Below are 18,922 nucleotides of genomic sequence, written 5' to 3' on the forward strand. Positions count from 1 at the left end.
TCAGTTAGAAGCTACTGCAATCTTACACTGGGAGGCGATGGTGGCTCTGGCAGTAGGAGTAGAGGTGTTAAGTAGTGATCATCTTCTAAACACCGAGTCAATAGGTTTTGCTTATGGATTGGAAGTGGAACGTAAGTGAAAGGACATGCAAGAGTCAGTGTTGACTCAGGAGGAGCTGATTTGGACTGGGGCTGGGGTCTATTTGTTCACTTTTGGATATGCTTAGTTGAGGATGTCTATTAGAAGTCCACATGACACCTACCCCCACTCCCAGGCAGACTGGGGATGTGAATCTGGAGACAGAACTGAAGGATGGAAGACACACATTTGGGAGTTGACCGTCTATGGATACTCTGTAAATACAGGAGACTGGGTGAGATGTCCATGAAGGTGGCATTGTTTCTGTTTTTCACTACCTTCCACCCAGTGCCTAGAACCCTCAGCTATGTGATGTATAAATGAATGATCCAAGCAACAACCCACCCACGTTCTTTCCCGCAAGTTGCTTTACTGAGCTACTGTCCACTCTCCTTCGAACTATAGCCACTGCATCCTGCAAAATGTCACTAAGTTACAGAAACCAAACATCAAGGTGACCTTATCCATTTTCTACACACTCAGATGGACTTTCACATCTCACTTCGATCTCATTAGAAGGCAAGCCCTTGCTTATTTGCATTCATAATTCATAGGAAGACAGAGGGTGCCGTTCAGTACAAAGCCACAGGACAGGGCGGGTGGCACCTTCATGGAGGCTGCCCTGAAATCAGGAAGCTGACGTCTTCACTCCTATCTCCCCACCAATGGTCGCCTTCTGTCAAGGAAAAAAAGTTCTCAGAGTGTGTGTCATGATGGGAACACAGAGCCACATCTGCAAAACTCAAACTGCAAGCAAGCCCCCAGGCTCCTGTAACACCAAACGCCTCTGTCACTGAATTCGGAGTCACCGAAACGTGACTGTCAATGTGTCCACATTTCACTGCTAATGCCTTGTTTACTCTGCATTATTAAAACCTTCTCCCTGCAGCTGTCTCCTATTAGTGCCCAGGTTCGCAGCACATCAGTATCCACAGGGTCGCTTCTGGGGTTCAAAGACATTCATAGGTATCTGATACAGAACTCTTAAGACATTTTGGATCACAGTTTGGAAATGAAAAGGATGGAGAGAGGAGAAAAGAAAGCAGGGCTGCTGGGAGTGGCATCACGATGCCCACCCAGGAACTTGGGCAATGAATTTTTCAGGAGCTGGGGAGGCCGGTACCTTTGCTGTGATCTCTTTCTCGAGTCGTAGCAGTGTGCCGGGAGCCTGCCCCCAACCCACCCTCGCCCTCCCAAAAGCTCACTTGCTCTTGATGAACTATTTATCTCTTTTCACGCCACATGCCCAATAGTAGGGAGAAGAGTCCTGCCATTTAAAGAACGTTTATCGGCTCATGTTCCAAAAGGTAGCCCTTGTGATATACTCTTCTTTATTGTACGTTACTATTTCTGACTCCAGTTCTAGCTTTATTCCTACATGAATCCCAAAGAGTACGTGGAAAACTTGGTCCTGTGTTTTCAACATGATTTTAAATCATCCGGTCACGTTCTCACACATTTTGGAGCTGTCCCTTAGGTCCCAAGCATCTTCTTTTCCTTTCCTTTACGAAACTTCTACATAGAGTTCTACGCTCACCCCAAAAGTCTCCTCGTTGACAAAGAGTATTTGCTGGTTTAAATTCCAGCTCTGTCAATGGACTGGGTGACCTAGGTCAAATTAATTATTCTTTCTTTCTGTGTTGCACTTTCCTCTTTGTAAAGTGGGACGGAAGATGTTAACTCCATAAAGTGCTTTCGAGTATAAAATGGGAGGAGGCACGAAAAGAACTTAGCATGGCACCTGACGTGCTGCAAGACTGGCTCTGTTTTATTAAGAATGATTGTTGTTTTCTCTGGTATGATATGGACCCATATAGAAAGGACAGTATCTCCAACAATGTCCCAGATGTGTCACACTCCTTTCTTCCTAGACTAGACACCATGAAATGATATTCACTCTCTTTCCAGATGAATAAAATATTCAGAAAATAAAATTAAATTTCTCTGTATAACTGAATCACAGAATAGTGGGATGGGCCATTTGTTTGCAGGGGCCATTTGGGAGGATCTTCCTATTCTTTGCAGACTCGTTTATGCCCTGTATGGTCAGGGTACCTTAGCTCAGCTGATAGCTGTGGACACACGACTTGGTGCTGGTGGAAGGGGGAGGGATTTGTTGGAGAGAAAAGCCCCAAAGGTGCCATTCCAACTACGCTTACCAGCGTTGCAAAACCAGCATACACCACTCCACCACGCTCACCCCCAGCTCCAGGAGTAGCGCAGAAGAGCCCAGTGCGGCTGCTTGCTGTCCCTTTCCTTCCCTAGCTGCTGTGGACCTCTGTTCAGCCGCCAACATGGAGGTGGTAGAGGCCTGCGGAGGCTCCCACCCTCCACATGGAAACGAGCGCACAGACTCTGTGCACTCCCGCTCAGTTCTGCTTTTTCTTTATCCACCCTATCGCCTTCCTTATTTTTCCTCCATTCTTTGGGATTGGGGTGAAAAGTGTAGGTGCGATCTTCAATACAAGAGTGGATCTAGGGCTCCTGAGTGGCTCAGTTGGTTAAGCGACTGCCTTCGGCTCAGGTCATGATCCTGGAGTCCCAGGATCGAGTCCTGCATCGGGCTCCCTGCTCAGCAGGGAGTCTGCTTCTCCCTCTGACCCTCCCCCCTCCCATGTGCTCTCTCTTTCATTCTCTCTCTCTCAAATAAATAAATTAATTAATTAATTTAAAAAAAAAAAAGAGTGGATCTAATTTAAAAGATTTAGGGACTAAGGTCTCCTACAAGGCCCACAATGCTATGTCCCAGAGCAAGGTTTGCTCGTCCCTTGTCTGGCCGGCAGTGAGCTATGTTTTAGCCTGGACAAGAAATAGTGGAGAGGGAAGGCAGAATAACCATGATGGAAATGAGGGCTGGAATAGGGCCCACAGTGGAAAGTGTCCCATCAAAGTGACTCCTTTCAGCAACACGCACTGGGTCTACAGAAGGCCTGTTACCTGGAAGGAGTGACACATGAAACCGCTGGGTTTCTCTAACACCTCAGCAAGGTGGGCTGCTTTATAGCCTGGGACATGGGCCAGGGAGGGTGCTGATGGAGAGATGTTAAATAGTGGGGCTGACTGCTTCTTAGAACCGATGAACTCTGAGGCCAATTCCAGACAAAAACTGTTTCCTCCCATGCATGAAGTCAAATCAATTAGCTCAGATCATGCAAACCCACAGTTAAATCAGCCCTACAGTTTGGGCTCAAGAGTTCTGGCATCTTCTATTAAATCAAACAAACAAAAAGACAGTAGGAGGAGAGAATTCTGTATCCTATAATGGATGTGAGAGACAGGCTCTTTTTTTGTTTCAATTTTCATAACTCAGCACTGTTCCTAGAACCAGTATAAATTTTGCTTCATGCATAGCTCAGCAGTTCTGTTCAGGAGAACAGGGCCAGACAATGCGGTAGCCCCTAAGCTCTTCCCTCGTACCCAGTGTGTTTACCCAGTTGTCACGGAGGAGAGATTATAAATGCTATAATTAAAAGGTTGCACCAGAAGGCTGTATAAAGGAGTGGCTAAAACATGTGTCAGATCTGCAACCCTGCTACTTGCTAGCTGCATTCCCCTCACTGAGCCTCAGTTTCTTCTTGTGCAACGTGAGGATTTCACAACAGTCTCATCTTTCAAGGGACCTGAGTTTTAAAGTCAGTGCTTAATACAGTAACCAATTACAGACAAATTACGCTGTTTCTTTTTAAGCATCAAATGAAAGAGTTGACTTGCACTTAGGAACTGCATTGTATGAAGAACACGTAGCTTTAACTACTCTAAGTCTAGAGCAAGAATTCAAAGCACCAAGAGGTTCTCAATCTGAGAGACACACGGGCCCTGAGAGGCAGTGGGGGACTCTGGATTTATAGCCCTCAGCCCATTCTCCATCCCGGGCACCCACTTTTTGGTTCAAATGTCAGGCAGAACTGGCCTGAAATCACTAACGCACACTTTCTTCCTTTCTCTTGCACACTACCTCCCCCAACTCTCATCTTCTCCGTTGTTGGAATTATAGCCAGTTCAAATCCAGTTTGATGCAGTTCAACTAGAATACACGCACCAAAGGGACAACTTGCAAGAACTGAACGAAATATGCATCTTTGCCTGTAGCCGGGGTGCACCCTTCACATTTCTCTTCCAGAGCCGGCCGGCCGCCAGCACTGCTCTGGAGCCTGCTGGCCTCCCGCAGCTGCTGCCCCAGGATCAGCTCTTCCCGGCAGCTCCCAGCCCATTCGAGTGTGGGGAAACCAGAGCCAGTCCATTCCTGCCCAGTTTGGTCTCCTCTGATGGGCAGGGCAGTCTTTGCCCTGGGGCTCTCTTGCAGGTGTCGTGAAGACTTTTTCAGAACTGCCCTGCATGTCGAAGGTGTCATCCAATCCTGCCTTCCCTTCCATCCTTACCCTCTAAGATTCAGATCAGCATCGTGGTTTGAGGCTTTCCCCAATTCTGTCTTGTCACCTGCTTCCCAGAGGACCTGGGCTGACACAACGTATAAAGTACAGGACATAGAAGAAAGTTCGGGAGATGTTAGGTGTTACTGTTAGAACAATTAGGATTTGATTAAACTAATGACTCCACTAACAGAAGACACTCAGAGAGGCGCATATTCCCATGATGACCTGATCCAAGAGTCCTCGGTAGACTCTCAGGCCTCGCCTAGCCTGTCTACCCCGGTGGCACCATTCCAAGGAGATCATTCTGTTTTTCTGAATGCTTCGTGGTGCAGAGGGAATTTCAAAACCCGCTAGAGGATTTGGTGAAAGCTTCAGAATTAGCTGGAAAAAATGGGCCTCCATAGCCCTCTGTCTTGGCAAGAACAAACACCATGGTCCTAAGAGCCTTCTTAAAACAAGTATTGCTGAAAGCCACATTCATTAAACAACAGAGCCTTTCCCGAGGGAGTTCTGTGTGAAGTCATTATGGTCTACCTAGTGTGTGTATTCCTGGTGCACACAGGACATTGATTTGTCTTACAGAGGAAAATGATGGTCAAGGCAGCGAGGGAAAACATAAGGGTCTCCATCAATCTGCAACCCTAAAGCATGGCCACTAGAGCAAAAACACTTTTCAGTGACAGGTCCCCCAAATACTGTTGAAAACCCTCTTACGATGACAGCTATAAACTCCATTCTCCTGAGATCTAAGAGGCAGGTTCCAATTCAGTGACCACAGCCTTCACATAGTAGCTATCAACAATATGATAATGGCTTGTGATGAAGGTGTTGCCGATGTTTGGCTTACCGCAGCAGAGAAGCAATGAACGATCAACGGCAATTAGGTGCTTAATAAAACCACTTTGGAGATGCTGCTGCTGAAAAGATTGTCACAGGTCGCACAAGGGACTCAGCAATCAATCCCAATGAAGCCCATGGCTGTTTCTTTTTGAAAGCACTTCCTCCATCAAATACAGACTATGTGACTTTTGCTCCATCTGAAGGAAGGGGAATCTACTTTGATCTGATTACTCACAGAAAAGCCACAGGTACAATGATCACCAAGGTAGACCCCGGACACACTTGGGTCAAGGACAAGACTAGGGAGAGGTAAGAGGAAATCCCAGTAATAACCTAGAAAGGGAAGAGCAGACACCCATCACAACTGCACACTCCCTGCCTTTGAGGAGGGGAAAATGATATCAAATTATTAGGAAAAATAAATGGGATTGTAGTTACCTATCTCTCTACAGATTACTCAGTTGAGGTTTCCAGTCCTGTTTCTATTATACCAAGCCCACTCTCGCTTGATACACCTTTTGTACCAGAAAGAACACTGGCTGGTAAGCATGATAGACCCAGGCCTGAGCATGGTTCTGAGCCTTCCCTAACTGTGTGGCCATAGGCAACCTACTTCTCTCAGAGACTCGGTTTCCTCATCTGGAAAACAGAAATAAGAATAACTACCCGACAGGGTTTTTTTTTTTTTTTTTTAGATTTTTTATTTATTTGAGAGAGAGAGAATGAGAGACAGAGAGCATGAGAGGGAGGAGGGTCAGAGGGAGAAGCAGACTCCCTGCCGAGCAGGGAGCCCGATGCGGGACTCGATCCTGGGACTCCAGGATCATGACCTGAGCCGAAGGCAGTCGCTTAACCGACTGAGCCACCCAGGCACCCCCGACAGGGTTTTGTGAGACAAAATACCCACATGTGTGTGAGAGGCCTCAGCAGATTTAAAATCCCAACAGATTTAAAATCAACTCACAAAGCCTAGCCTGTATCCATTTCTCTGTCCCCGTGGCACCATTCCGAAAAGATCACTCTGCTTTTCCTCACGCTTCGCTGTGCAGAGAAAATTTCAGCTATCATATCACATGTGACAGATGCACGGCCCAGAGAGCAAAACTGCTGTCCTATATTTATCATTGGCCCTAAGAAATAAAAATGAGGGATTTTTTTTTAATACTACAATTGTGAAATCTCACATTAACATTAAAGAGTTTGGGAAGTATCATAAAAAATCCACAAGATGGGGTGCCTGGGTGGTTTGGTCGGTGGGGGCGTCCGACTCGGTTTTGGCTCAGGTCATGAGATCAAGCCCTGCATTGGGCTCTGCACTCAGCAGGGAGTCTGCTTGAGAGTCTCTCTCTCCCTCTGCTCCTCCTCCAGCTTATGCATGTGCTCTCTCCAAAATAAATAAATAAATCTTTAAAAGAAACCCCACAAGATGGCTGGGTAACATCATCATCATCATCATCATAATTAACATCTCATTAATTAATTACTTTATTAAATTCTAGACACTATTTTAAGTACCTTACATTGATTACTTCATTTAATCCCCAGACTACTCTATGAGGTGGGAACCATTATTCTCCCATTTTACAGATTAGAAAACTGAGGCACAGTGAAATTTAGTAACTTGTACAAGGTCACACAACCTGCAAGTAATGAAGGCTAGTCTTGTATACAGGCATTTTGATTTCCAACCCTGTGTTCCTACAAGTATGCCAAAGACGGGACTTCCGGAGTGGCTAGCAAAGTTCTATTTCCTGACCTGAGTGGTGTTTGCTGTATATTTTATTCATGTGGTTTTCTGAATCAGTTTTAATCTATTAAAAATAAAAAGTAATAATACTAGTAGCTAAAATTTTGTCACTTGATGCTTTGGGCAAAAATGGATGTGTTTTGCAATCATAGGCACAAAATGATGGTTCTGCAATATTGTAGTATTTGTCTCATGGGGTGCCTGGCTGGCTCAGTTGGAAGAGCGTGGTGTGACTTTTGATCTTGGGGTCATTAGTTCGAGCCCCATGTTGGGTGTAGAAACTACTTAAAGAAATAAAACTTAAAAAAAAATTTGTCGGGCGCCTGGGTGGCTCAGTCATTGAGCGTCTGCCTTCGGCTCAGGTCATGATCCCAGAGTCCTGGGATCGAGCCCCGCGTCGGGCTCCCTGCTCGCCGGGAGCCTGCTTCTCCCTCTCCCACTCCCCCTGCTTGTGTTCCCTCTCTCACTGTCTCTCTCTGTCAAATAAATAAATAAAATTTAAAAAAAAATTGTCTCAGATGTTTAGGACCCTGGCACAGAAGGAAATGGAAACTGTATTTTTAATGTGTGGTAGGAGGTGCTGTTGTTCAACAGAGTCCATTGGGAAATGGGGAAATGGTATAAGGGAAGCATTTTTATTTTGGCATGCTGAATCACTCTATGCCTTGACTCAACACTCAATATTTTTCTCAACATTCATTTACTTCTCTCTTCACATATTTGTCTCCTAATTTCTCTTTCTCCTCTTTCTCTCATCCTTTTCTCTTCTTAGCCTCATATCCATATCCTTCTAGTTCCCTTCTCCTTGTCTCTTTCTCCTTTTATTATATAGAACTTGAGAACATTTCTTATTGGTTTTATTTATTGATATAATGATGTGTTGCTTAGTCTTCATTAAAAATTGTTGACTAGATGGTAGACAAACTTCAATTAATCCTCCTGAATTAAGTTTTCATTGACACGGGTACCCCTTGATTGACTTCTATTTTCCTAGCTTAATGGTTAATACAAAACTTTCGTACCTTAAGAAATTTTAGGACTGGAAAGATTACCATGTTATGGCCTAAGAGGAAAATGAAGTTTATGAGCATAAGTAGCCCAAAGTAATCTTACTCCTTATATACCTCTTGTTTTTTTTTCTTTTTTCTTTTTTTTTCTCTCCTATAGACACCCGGCAGAGAAATCATATGCCAGGACTGTTTCTTAGCCTGTGACCCAGTTAGGGATTAACCTTGCTATTGTAAAAGAGGTCTATGCCAAGGACATACATTCAGAGACTCCAGCACTGTATGTAAGGATGGGCCCGCAAAGGCTGGGTGTGGCCAGAAAGATCATGCCCTAAGTCCAGAATCTCTGGGCCTCATTCCCAGAACTAATTTGTGCACTAGGACATGGCTCAAAAAATCTGATTACTGGGCAGAAAAGTATATTTTTAAAAATCTCCTTCTCTCTGCTAAAGAGACACTTGCATTCTTTATTTAACAGCTGAATCTAGGGTGCTCCTCAGTGTAGCATGTATCATCTTCCCACTTGAATAAGTACTGGGCACTCCAGCCCTTCCCTCATCAACACAGTCCATACCAGAATCTCAGAACTCCATGGGGCCCTGCCTGCCCCTGGCACCTTGGAAATAAAGACCCATCACATGGGGCCTTTATAACAAACCCTTGTCCCCCAGCCCACTTCAAGTTCTAAGACTTCCTTGACTCTCTCTTTGGGAAGTCACAGCCTGATCAGGACCTCACACAGTTCCACTACATCTGCTGGGGAGCAGCATATACCTGTTGGGATGTTCTGTAAGCAGGCCGGGATCCCTCATCCTTGACCTCTTCCCCCGGGGCTGAGAACACTATTTCTTCCTCCTCCTCCTCACTGTCTTCAGAACAGGAATCAAAGGCGTCAGTATAATACTCTTCAGCCACAAGCGGGTCTTCTGGGATCTCTGAAATAAAGAATAAACAACAATCGGGTCCTACCAGTCGTTAAATTATAAGTCTAGGACCCCCCCCCATATTTTCCCAGAGATGTATATTATGTTTGCACTGACAAAGCTTTCATGGAGTGTAGAGCTGATTCTCAGCTTCCTGAAAGTATCTGGTTGACTTTAATAAATACTCAGAAAAATTAAACCAGTAGAGGAAAGGAGGGATGACTCTATTTGCAACCATATTTTGAAGGTGGAAGGATAAAACCATGAAACAAGAAGAAATGATCTCCTTTAAAGTCTTTACATTCAGAGGCTTGAATCCTTATTACAAATGACGGGATTTAGGAGCAAATGCCAGATGAGATGCCTTGGCTGTGGGACCCTATTACACACCCACATTAAACTTTTGCAGAGGCAGTTGGAATGGAACTCTGTCAGCACTCTTCCTGGTTGTTTCTTTTTTAAAGAAAATATGAGTGGTAAGACCAGGCAAGATGGATAGGATATATAGCAATGGCATTTGGGCAAGCTGAGGAAAACATTATGGTTCTTTCCCAACAGACTATGAAGGCTTTTGAGATGGAGTTCACTCTGGGACCCTGCTTACTCACCTCTATATGTGGCGTTTACGTTTTTTTAAGATTTTATTTATTTATTTGTGAGAAAGAGAGAGAGCATGCACAAGCAGGGGGAGCTGCAGACAGAGGGAGAAGCAGGCTCCCCACTGAGCAAGGAGCCTGATATGGGACTCGATCCCAGGACCCTGAGATCATGACCTGAGCTGAAGGCAGACCCTTAACCAACTGAGCCACCCAGGTGCCCCTATTTTTTTTAAAAGGAAAGACCACCCACTTAAGTTGATGCTAAGAAGTGGCTACCTAAGTCATTTGATGCAATGTTATTACTAACTAAAAATGTAATTGGTGCTTATAATAGTTTTCAGCCAAGAAAGGCCAAGAATGGATCACAAAAAAGCACAGCGATATCAACCCCAATTTACTAATGAAGGCCTAGAAACAGGGAAATACCATTGGGGAGAGGAGTGAATTACAGAGTGACACCCCACCACATTAAAACCATGGGCATAAGGGTAACCTAGCAGGGTAGGTAGCTATGAAGATTCTGTAATAGGATTCTTATGAAAGCTTTGCCTATAGGCAAACTTTATAAAATGTTCAATTTCCACATCTGTAAAAATGGACTTTTCGTTAGCTGAATCCAGAATCCTCCAGAAGTAAGATACTTAGCGGGCTACTTTAAAATCTTTGCTCCCTATGGTTTCCCATGAAACACAAGAGGCAGTGTCATGGCATCAAAATTAGCTCAAAAGACAAAAATAACATATACTCAAAACTGCCTTTGCCAGTTCCTTAGGAAGGAGCATATGGGCATTTCGGTAACTCCAGCACAGCCTGTTTTTCCCTTCAGATCACTGGTTTTCAGTTGAGCAGCAGATGAAATAGATTATTTGTATATAGGGGTCACATTTTGTAAAAATCTTTATTCAACTCACACTCAGAATGGCTCAAGGATCACAGCAAGAGAAGTTTATGAAAACTAACATCTACCGAGAAGATAATTCAAGTCTCTAGTGTTGTCCTCAAGTAGGGGCATCTGCTGGCTGAATGGAATGGTGGACAGGATCACGTGACTTCCTGCATCTCTTCCTCCCCCTCCCCCTGTGTCTCTCTCTTTCTTGTCCATTCTCTCCCCCTCTTCCCACTCCCTCCTATTTCCGCTTCCTTTCCCAAAGGCTCTCTGTCTCTTTGACAGTTATTCATTCATTTACTTATTCCCTATTTTCTCCTTCTTTCCCTCTATTCCTCTTCTCCTCCTCCTTTAGCCAGAATATTTGCTTTCAAATTTGACTGTGACACAATAAGAAATATCATTTCCATTTTGTTGTTCAGCACACAGAAATGTGCTTGTATTTGTGTATGAATATAAATATATTTATAGTTGAAATGAAAGTTTCATGCATCAAGATTTATCCATACTTAAATATGACACATTCTGGTCTTTCACATTCTATTCAGTTTTTTTTTACAATGCTAGTTGCAACTTGTTAAAGTGATTTTTCAACACACAATCTGAAAAACACCTGTTGAGAATGCTGGCTTTAGAATCCAAAAGACCGGGCGCCTGGGTGGCTCAGTTGGTTAAGCGACTGCCTTCGGCTCAGGTCATGATCCTGGAGTCCCGGGATCGAGTCCCGCATCGGGCTCCCTGCTCGGCAGGGAGTCTGCTTCTCCTTCTGACCCTCCCCGCCTCATGCTCTCTCTATCTCATTGTCTCTCTCAGATAAATAAATAAAATCTTAAAAAAAAAAAAAGAATCCAAAAGATCTGCATTTAAATCGAGGCTCTAATATCAGCTCTATAACAGGCATTATTTAAACTTCCTGCACTTCAGTTTTCTCATCTGTAAAATGGAGATGATCATAACCATCTCTTAGGATTGTTGTGAACATTAAATAGTATAATGGATGCAAAGCACTGTGTACATGGTAGGCATCAAATAGATGTCAGTTACTAACATGTAACACAAAACTCTCTATATGTTTTGCCCATAATGCACATCAGGAAGAAATATAAATATTAGACGATCACAATTAAACACCAAGTTTAATTTTATACACACACACAAAATAGAATCACTTCTCAAAATCCATAGCATACCCATTTCAAATGGGCACTAAGGCAGCGGGCCAAATCATACAGACAAACCGTTCTCTTGATAAATACTGAGCCCCACCTCCCATAACATGGCTCCTATGCACAGTCTTAGTCTCAGAGGAAAGACTCTCTCTCACCAGGGATCCCCTCCCCCGAAGGAGAGGAAGGAAAGGAATGGTGGGGGGGCGGGGGGAAGTGCCATCGTGGCACTTATGCCTCAGTCAGGAGACAGACTGGGATGAATCCACCTCCAGTATTTCTTAAACAAGCACCACTATCTTGGTGCAGCTCAAAAAAGAGTTCATTTTCAAAAGGAAAAGTCAAAAGAAATGTTAAGTCTGCTCAAACTGTTTGTCAAGCTATGTGTTTTTTGTACGTGGGCCCAATTGGAAGCCTTGTTAGGCTAAGGCTCATTTCTCCTGTCATTGAGGGAAAATGGTCTGTGATAAATAGCTTTAATTTCCTCGCACCCTGAAGTCAGCCTCATAACAGATGCGCTGGAGCGGCATTCCAGATCTCTACTAGGCTGGGTGGGCAGCGACAGTGTGTTTATGAAGGAATCCAATTATGGCTGCCTCGGCCTGAGTACAGTTGCTGCAGATCCACGACAGAGAAAAAGAGAAGAAATCACCCTGTTCCATGAAAAGGATGCTGTTTGCCAGACCCTTCAATTAAGACCTTAATAGGGGCGCTTGGGTGGCTCAGTCAGTTGAGCCAATTGAGCCACCTGGGTGGCTCAGTCAGTTGAGCCAGCGACTCTTGGTTTCAGCTCAGGTCATGATCTCAGGGTTGTGAGATCGAGCCCTGAGTTGGGCTCCGAGCTCAGCATGGAGTCTGCTTGAGATTCTCTCCCTCTCCTCTGCCCTCCCCCCTGCTAGTGCTCTCCCCCACTCAAATAAATAAATAAATAAAATCATTAAAAATAAAAAAGACCCTAATAAACCCCTTCCTCTAAGACTTCAGTGAGCATCAGGACCACTTGCATGGATTGTTATAACACAGATCACTAGGCCCCACCCAGTTGCTGATTCAGTAAGTCTGGATTGAGGCCTGAAAATGTGCATTTCAAACAGGTTGCCAGGGGATGCTGGTGCTGCTGGTCTGGGGCCACAACATCCAAACCACTGTTCTAGGATGTCACCAGTTCAAATAAAAGTACTATCATATATTATTACATAGATGTACTATAATAAAATACATAAGACTATAATATCTCTACATTTTCCAACCTTATATATTACAGACCCCAAAAATGAAGAAATAAACTTTACTTTAGAAGAGTGCAAACTGGGGGTGCCTGGGTGGCTCAGTCGTTAAGCATCTGCCTTCGGCTCAGGTCATGATCCCAGGGTCCTGGGATCGAGCCCCGCATCAGGCTCCCTGCTCCGCGGGAAGCCTGCTTCTCCCCCTCCCACTCCCCCCTGCTTGTGTTCCCTCTCTTGCTGTCTCTCTCTCTCTCTCGCTGTCAAATAAATAAATAAAATCTTTTAAAAAAAAAAGAGTGCAAACTGTTGTGCCATTAGTTTCTCAACTACTCACAATTTCTGTGAAGTTTTAGGGCACTATTCCCATTTTACTGACGGGGAAGAAGAAAGCTATGATGAGCAGCCCAAAGTTACAACACTTCATAGTTTGCAAAAGCACATTCATATCCATTATTCCATTTAATCATTGCAACAGTTATTCAAGTTAGACCAGGACAATGATTTTATCTCATTTTTCAGATCATGAAAATGAAATTCAGATAGCCTAAAAATCAACCGAAAGTCACATAGCTGTATGCAGGGTGGACACTAGATTAGAACACAAATAACCTGAATCCTATCTTTTTCCCATTGAATGGCACTATTTCGTGGTTAGCTAGGGATTTTCATGTTTGCTAGTAAATCCAGGTCATGGATAAAAGTCATGATTGTCTTCCCCCACCACTCTGAAAGATGTTGGACAGCAAGGGATAGACTTTTGACTTCTGAGATGGGAAAACTAAAGCTTAGTCATCCTGGTGAACTGTCTGAAAGGAGCTGGGAATAGTGAATGCCAGGGGCCCTCCCTTAGACTTAGCCCAACTGTCACTCCCCTTGACCTCAGATGTGCTCCAACTACAGTGTACATCGGGATCCCACTGGAGGCCTGTTCAAACAGATTCCTGGCCCCATGCCCAGTGGTTCAGATGAGTGGTGGGGGGGGGGGGCAGCGGGGTGGCGAGAGTCTATATGATGCTGCTGCCAGTCTGGCAACACACTTTGAGAACTACCGCTCGACCTAGGACCTTCAAGGAGAAAGTGACCTACAAGCACAACTGTTTAATGAGCCACTCCCCCATACTTCGCCTATTATTGTATCAGCTCTTCAAACTTCTAAAATGATCAGAAAAATGCACTGAAGAATTTTTTTAAAAGAGGCAATAAAACCAGATTTTTGCCTAAAGTCAAAACCAAGTCTCCTTTAAAGGAGCTTAGTTATGTAGCAGGAATACCTCAGCCTGTGCACCTGCCACCATTCTGAATGATTCTAACCATTCCGTATGCCTTGAACAGATGCCTGCCGTGAGCTCAGCACAGTGGTTTTCAAAGGGTGGTCCCAGAAGAACAGTAAGAACATCACCTGGGATCTTATAGAAAAGCAAATTCTCGGGCGCCTGGGTGGCTCAGTTGGTTAAGCGACTGCCTTCGGCTCAGGTCATGATCCTGGAGTCCCTGGATCGAGTCCCGCATCGGGCTCCCTGCTCGGCAGGGAGTCTGCTTCTCCCTCTGGCCCTCCTCCCTCTCATGCTCTCTGTCTCTCATTCTTTCTGTCTCAAATAAATAAATAAATAAAATCTTTAAAAAAAAAAAAAGAAAAGAAAAAAGAAAAGCAAATTCTCAGGCCTCTCAGACTTACTGAATCAGAAACTGAGGTGAGGGTCCAGCAATCTGCATTTTAGCAAGCCCTCCAGGGGGATCCTGATGCACGCCTAAGTTTAAGAACCACAGATTTAGCACAATGCCTGGCCCTTACTGTCTGCTCAAAGCCTATCCTGTTCCTGTGGTTTCTCCAACCCATGGATCAAAGCAGACACGCCAAACTTCTTGTCGAATAAATGAATGCTTACGTGTCTAAAAGATAAGACTTTCAAACTACCACATAGTATTTCATGTAAAGAATTTCCTAACCTTTATTTTGGGGAGGGCCGGGTGAAGGGGGGAGGGAATATAAAGATTTTTTTCCCTAAGACCCCTCTTTCTCTCCTCTCTCACAGACTTTGAACTTATATCTCGGGTGGAATCATAACTTGGAACAGTAAAAAATGTCTTCTTCATACTAACATCTCCAGCTGTCTCTGAGTCCAGAGTCTGCAGCGTGTGATGGCATGCACTGGTAGACTGTGGTTTTCTCCAGGTGCCCAGACTCTGCTCCAGCTGCAAGCCTCTCTTTGCACATCTAATAATAGTGTCAGAACTGATTGGTGACCAAGTGACTTGTGATTTGGGAAATCCAACAGAGGCACTCACACTTTTCTGCCCCTTCTCCTGTGAAGTCAGCAATATCCACAGGACACTTTTTAAAGTGGTTCTCACTGTGCCCACCATCTGGGGGAAAGCGTCTCCTCATAAAGAGAGGATGCTCTCTATTTCAGCTGTGGCGGGGCCGGCTGGGGCTGAGTAGGGGACCTCGTGGCAGGCAACTGCCCAGAGATGCCCTTCTTTATTTTTCCTTTCTTTTCTAGTTTTCTGAAGTGGGCAATGGCTTTATTATGAGCCAGAAAATATTGAACAAAAGCTATAGTAAGAACAAACTGATCTATTGTTAGATCTTGATGTGGCCTCTAAAGACCATGTTCTCCCATTATAAATTGAGAGCAGTGGTGCTCAGAATGACACTAGTTATTACACTGACAAGGCAGTTCTCAGAATTTCTTATTTTCCTAAAAATGGCACTTGTGGGTGTGAAAAAGATTGCCTTAATCCATTTTTTAATGAAAACATTTTAAATAAAGACATCATCTCATATGTAGAAGAAACCTATGATTAATATGCTACACCATTCCCCAAACTACTGTGTGAGAGAATGTCTGGAGAAGGCCCTCAGATACAGACACTGTCAATGCTGAGCTGCCTCAGTTTCCCCAGGGAGTGCTGTCTTGTGTAAGGTGGGGACAACTTGGTTATCCCAAGAAACTGAAGCCCAAGTTAACTGGTGATGTCTGCTGCTTCTGAGGAAGGCTGCCTCCCACCAGGAGTGGGGATAAGGAGTAGAGATTAAGGAGATAAACTGTAGGGTCAGACTGAGGTTCAAATCTGGCCTCTCTTGTGTATGGGCTGTGTGACCCTGGGCAGCCTCTGTCACTTCTCTGGTCTGTTTTCTAATTTGTAAGTGGGTGGAGTGAATACTACGGATGTGCCACCCAAGGCTCCTTACCAGACACATTTGGGCACACTCATGCTCCAGCTGCCGTGAGTGTTGGCTGCTCGGGCCGCCACAACAAAATGCCACAGACTGGGAGGCTTAAACAACAAATACGCATTTTCTCATAGTTCTGGAAGCTAGAAGTCCGCGATCAAGGTGTCAGCAGGTCTGGTTTCCCCACTGGTGCTCCTGGTGTTTGTCAGTATCGTAATCTCCTCTTCTTGCAGAGCTACCAGTGAGATAGGATTGGGGCCCATCCTAACAGCCTCATTTTACATTAGTCACCTCCTTAAAGGTCCTATCTCCAAATATAGTCACATCATGAGGTACTGGGGGTTAGGGTTCAATATACGAATTTTAGGGGAACACAATGGCTAACAGGGCACAAATGTTCCCTTCTCCAGACAATCGTTCTCAGATCAAAGAATTTCCTTATCAAAGAGGTTATGTGTTCCCTCCATGGTGGAGTGCAGTCCTGGCCAATGACTGAATGACTGAAGGTGGAGCCAGCCCCCTGGTATCACTCCTGCTCCAAAGTAGGATCAGGCTCCTTCTGCTGCTGCCCTGTCTAGACATACCCACCACCCCCAACCCAAGAGCTCTCTCTCAATAAAACACGTGCACCAGAATAACCGTCTCAGGCTCTGCATCTAAGGAGCCCAACCGAAGACTTGGGGATATTATAATAATAATACGTTAACTCATGGCTAAACATACAATTTTACAAAAGATAAGTGATGCTATGCAATTATGTAAACACCTCTTAAAGGAAAACAGATGCCAGCAAGGTCATATTTTTTTATATTATATATTTAATCCTCAAGACTTTCTAGAAAACAATAGAGCCCACACCTATGGACACTGCTCAAGTGAGTCATTTGTCAGATATCAATTATATCTCAGACTGCTCAATTTTTTATCTCCTGAGGTCTAATCTACTCACCCTGCTCTGAGTTTTCTTAAAACGCTCTATCTAGCATAGTGTCCAGAACATAGTAAGTGCTTAGTAAATGACCATTAGTATTCCCTTAGCAGGTAGAAATGTTAGTTTTCTTCATAGCTCTCATACCACATGTAAGTACCATTCATTCCAATTTTAGCACCATGCTCCTGCAGCAAGCACCCAATTTTAAGTATTTAGAAAAATGCCTGACGAGAGTGCAGGGGAAGAAAATATGATCCTTTCTGCCAGAGACAAAAGGAGGGCTTTGGCTTTACTCCAGAAAAGAGGTAGGGCAGGGGAGTGGGAGGGGTCAGAGCCGAGAGACAGAGGCTGAGGGAGCCTGCACAGCAATCATGAAGGGAGCTCGGGACAAGCTTCGGTTGACCCAAGCTTCCCGCATCTTGGGACAGAGTGTCCAAACCGATGTCTGGGTTGCATCATTATTGGTGTGTAAAAGAAGCATTTATACATAAAGGGCCAACAGCAGAGCTAGAGTGAACTCCTCAGGCAGAGGCAACCTGTCTTTCAGGGAGACAGCTGGATTCCGCCAAGTAGATAACTATCATTGTGGAGACCCCAGGCTTCCATTCTCCCGGAAGCTAATAAAGGTACTCAGTCTGTCACCCTTGTTAGGGAAGGGTACTCAGTCTGTCACACCTTGTTAGAAGAAAAGGACTGACTCAGAAATTTTGCTGTTTTGGAAAAGGCATTGTGTCAATTTCTAAGCTTCAACATACATTGGGTTTTATTTTTCCTTTTCAATTTTTAAAAGGCATCTCTCCCCCCTACTGTGAACCATGAAAGGGTTTTTCATGGTTATGCAGTGAGTCATCAGCTGGGCCTCATTCTCAGGGTGCCCTAGTTCCCATCAGCAGCTATTAAGATTGCTCGTGGGAGCTCAGAAGTCATGGAGGGGGAAGGGTCCACTCGGAGGGCAGTGATCATTATTTTCCATGGTGAATCATCCCCTTTTATGGCTACTGTGGGCCTCTGTTGGAGGTTCTAGAGAGGCTGTTACTCGACATTCCAAATGCCGCTGCATCTCTATTTCATTACAAAGAGCCCGCTTCTGGGCCTGTGGGGAGCAAGTGTAATTTTCAATCACCATAACATTTAGCGGGGCTGGAGGCTTAGAGCTGCATATTTGCTAGGGAACATTTTGAACCAATGCTCAGTCCAGGAAAGAATATGGACAGCCCTCAGTGAAATGAACACACTAATACTCCAAGGCAGAAATGAACACTCCAGATATCTCAGCTCTTGCAATCGCCTCCAATCTTACAGAGGCTGCCACAAATCTTGCCTAAAGCACTTACTACCATGTCACTCTTCCCCCAGCAGTGTCTCCCCCACTGCCAATGAAATGGAATATGAAATCTTCAGCTTGGCAGCCATGGCCTTCTGCCACCTGGTTGCAACTCTTTCCCAGACCTGCCTCCTCTTATCAATGAATCTGGTAGCTCTCAGTTAAAGGTACGCACCTAAAGGGATTCTGACTGGGTGGCCCGGGGCTGGATCCGGGCAGTTTTATTTTTCTGATGCTTTCCAGATGGTTCTCATATGTACCTTTAGATCAGGGCCTTGGCTTTTGTAAGCTGGACTCTACATTTTCCCCTAAGCTCACTCTTATTTTCTGACTTCATTCTTTGAAAGAGCTCTCCTTCTAGAATTGCCTTGTCCAATATGGTAGCCACCAGGCACATGTGGTTATTTAAATCAAAATTAATTACAGTGACATGAAATGACAAATTCAGTTCCTCAGTCACGCTGGCCACATCTCAAGCACTTGAAAGCCATCTGTGACAAGATTACAGAACATTTCCATCATCGCTGAAAGTTCTACCAGACAGTGTGCTTTCTAGAGTGTCCTCCTTTCTATGTCTAGCTCTGCTG

The 18,922-nt window shown here is 44.5% G+C and overlaps 1 protein-coding gene across 1 annotated transcript in view; it reads right to left on the reverse strand.

Moving 5' to 3' along the window:
• NEK11 (NIMA related kinase 11) overlaps positions 1-18,922 on the reverse strand; it is a 230,692-nt gene that overhangs the window by 74,076 nt on the left and 137,694 nt on the right. Inside the window, exon 12 of the mRNA XM_044915659.1 lies at positions 8,880-9,040. Coding sequence (XP_044771594.1) covers positions 8,880-9,040 — 161 coding nt within the window. The remainder of the gene's footprint in view (positions 1-8,879; positions 9,041-18,922) is intronic.

The sequence above is a fragment of the Neomonachus schauinslandi genome, chromosome 1 (assembly GCF_002201575.2).
Source record: "Neomonachus schauinslandi chromosome 1, ASM220157v2, whole genome shotgun sequence".
Taxonomy (NCBI): domain Eukaryota; kingdom Metazoa; phylum Chordata; class Mammalia; order Carnivora; family Phocidae; genus Neomonachus; species Neomonachus schauinslandi.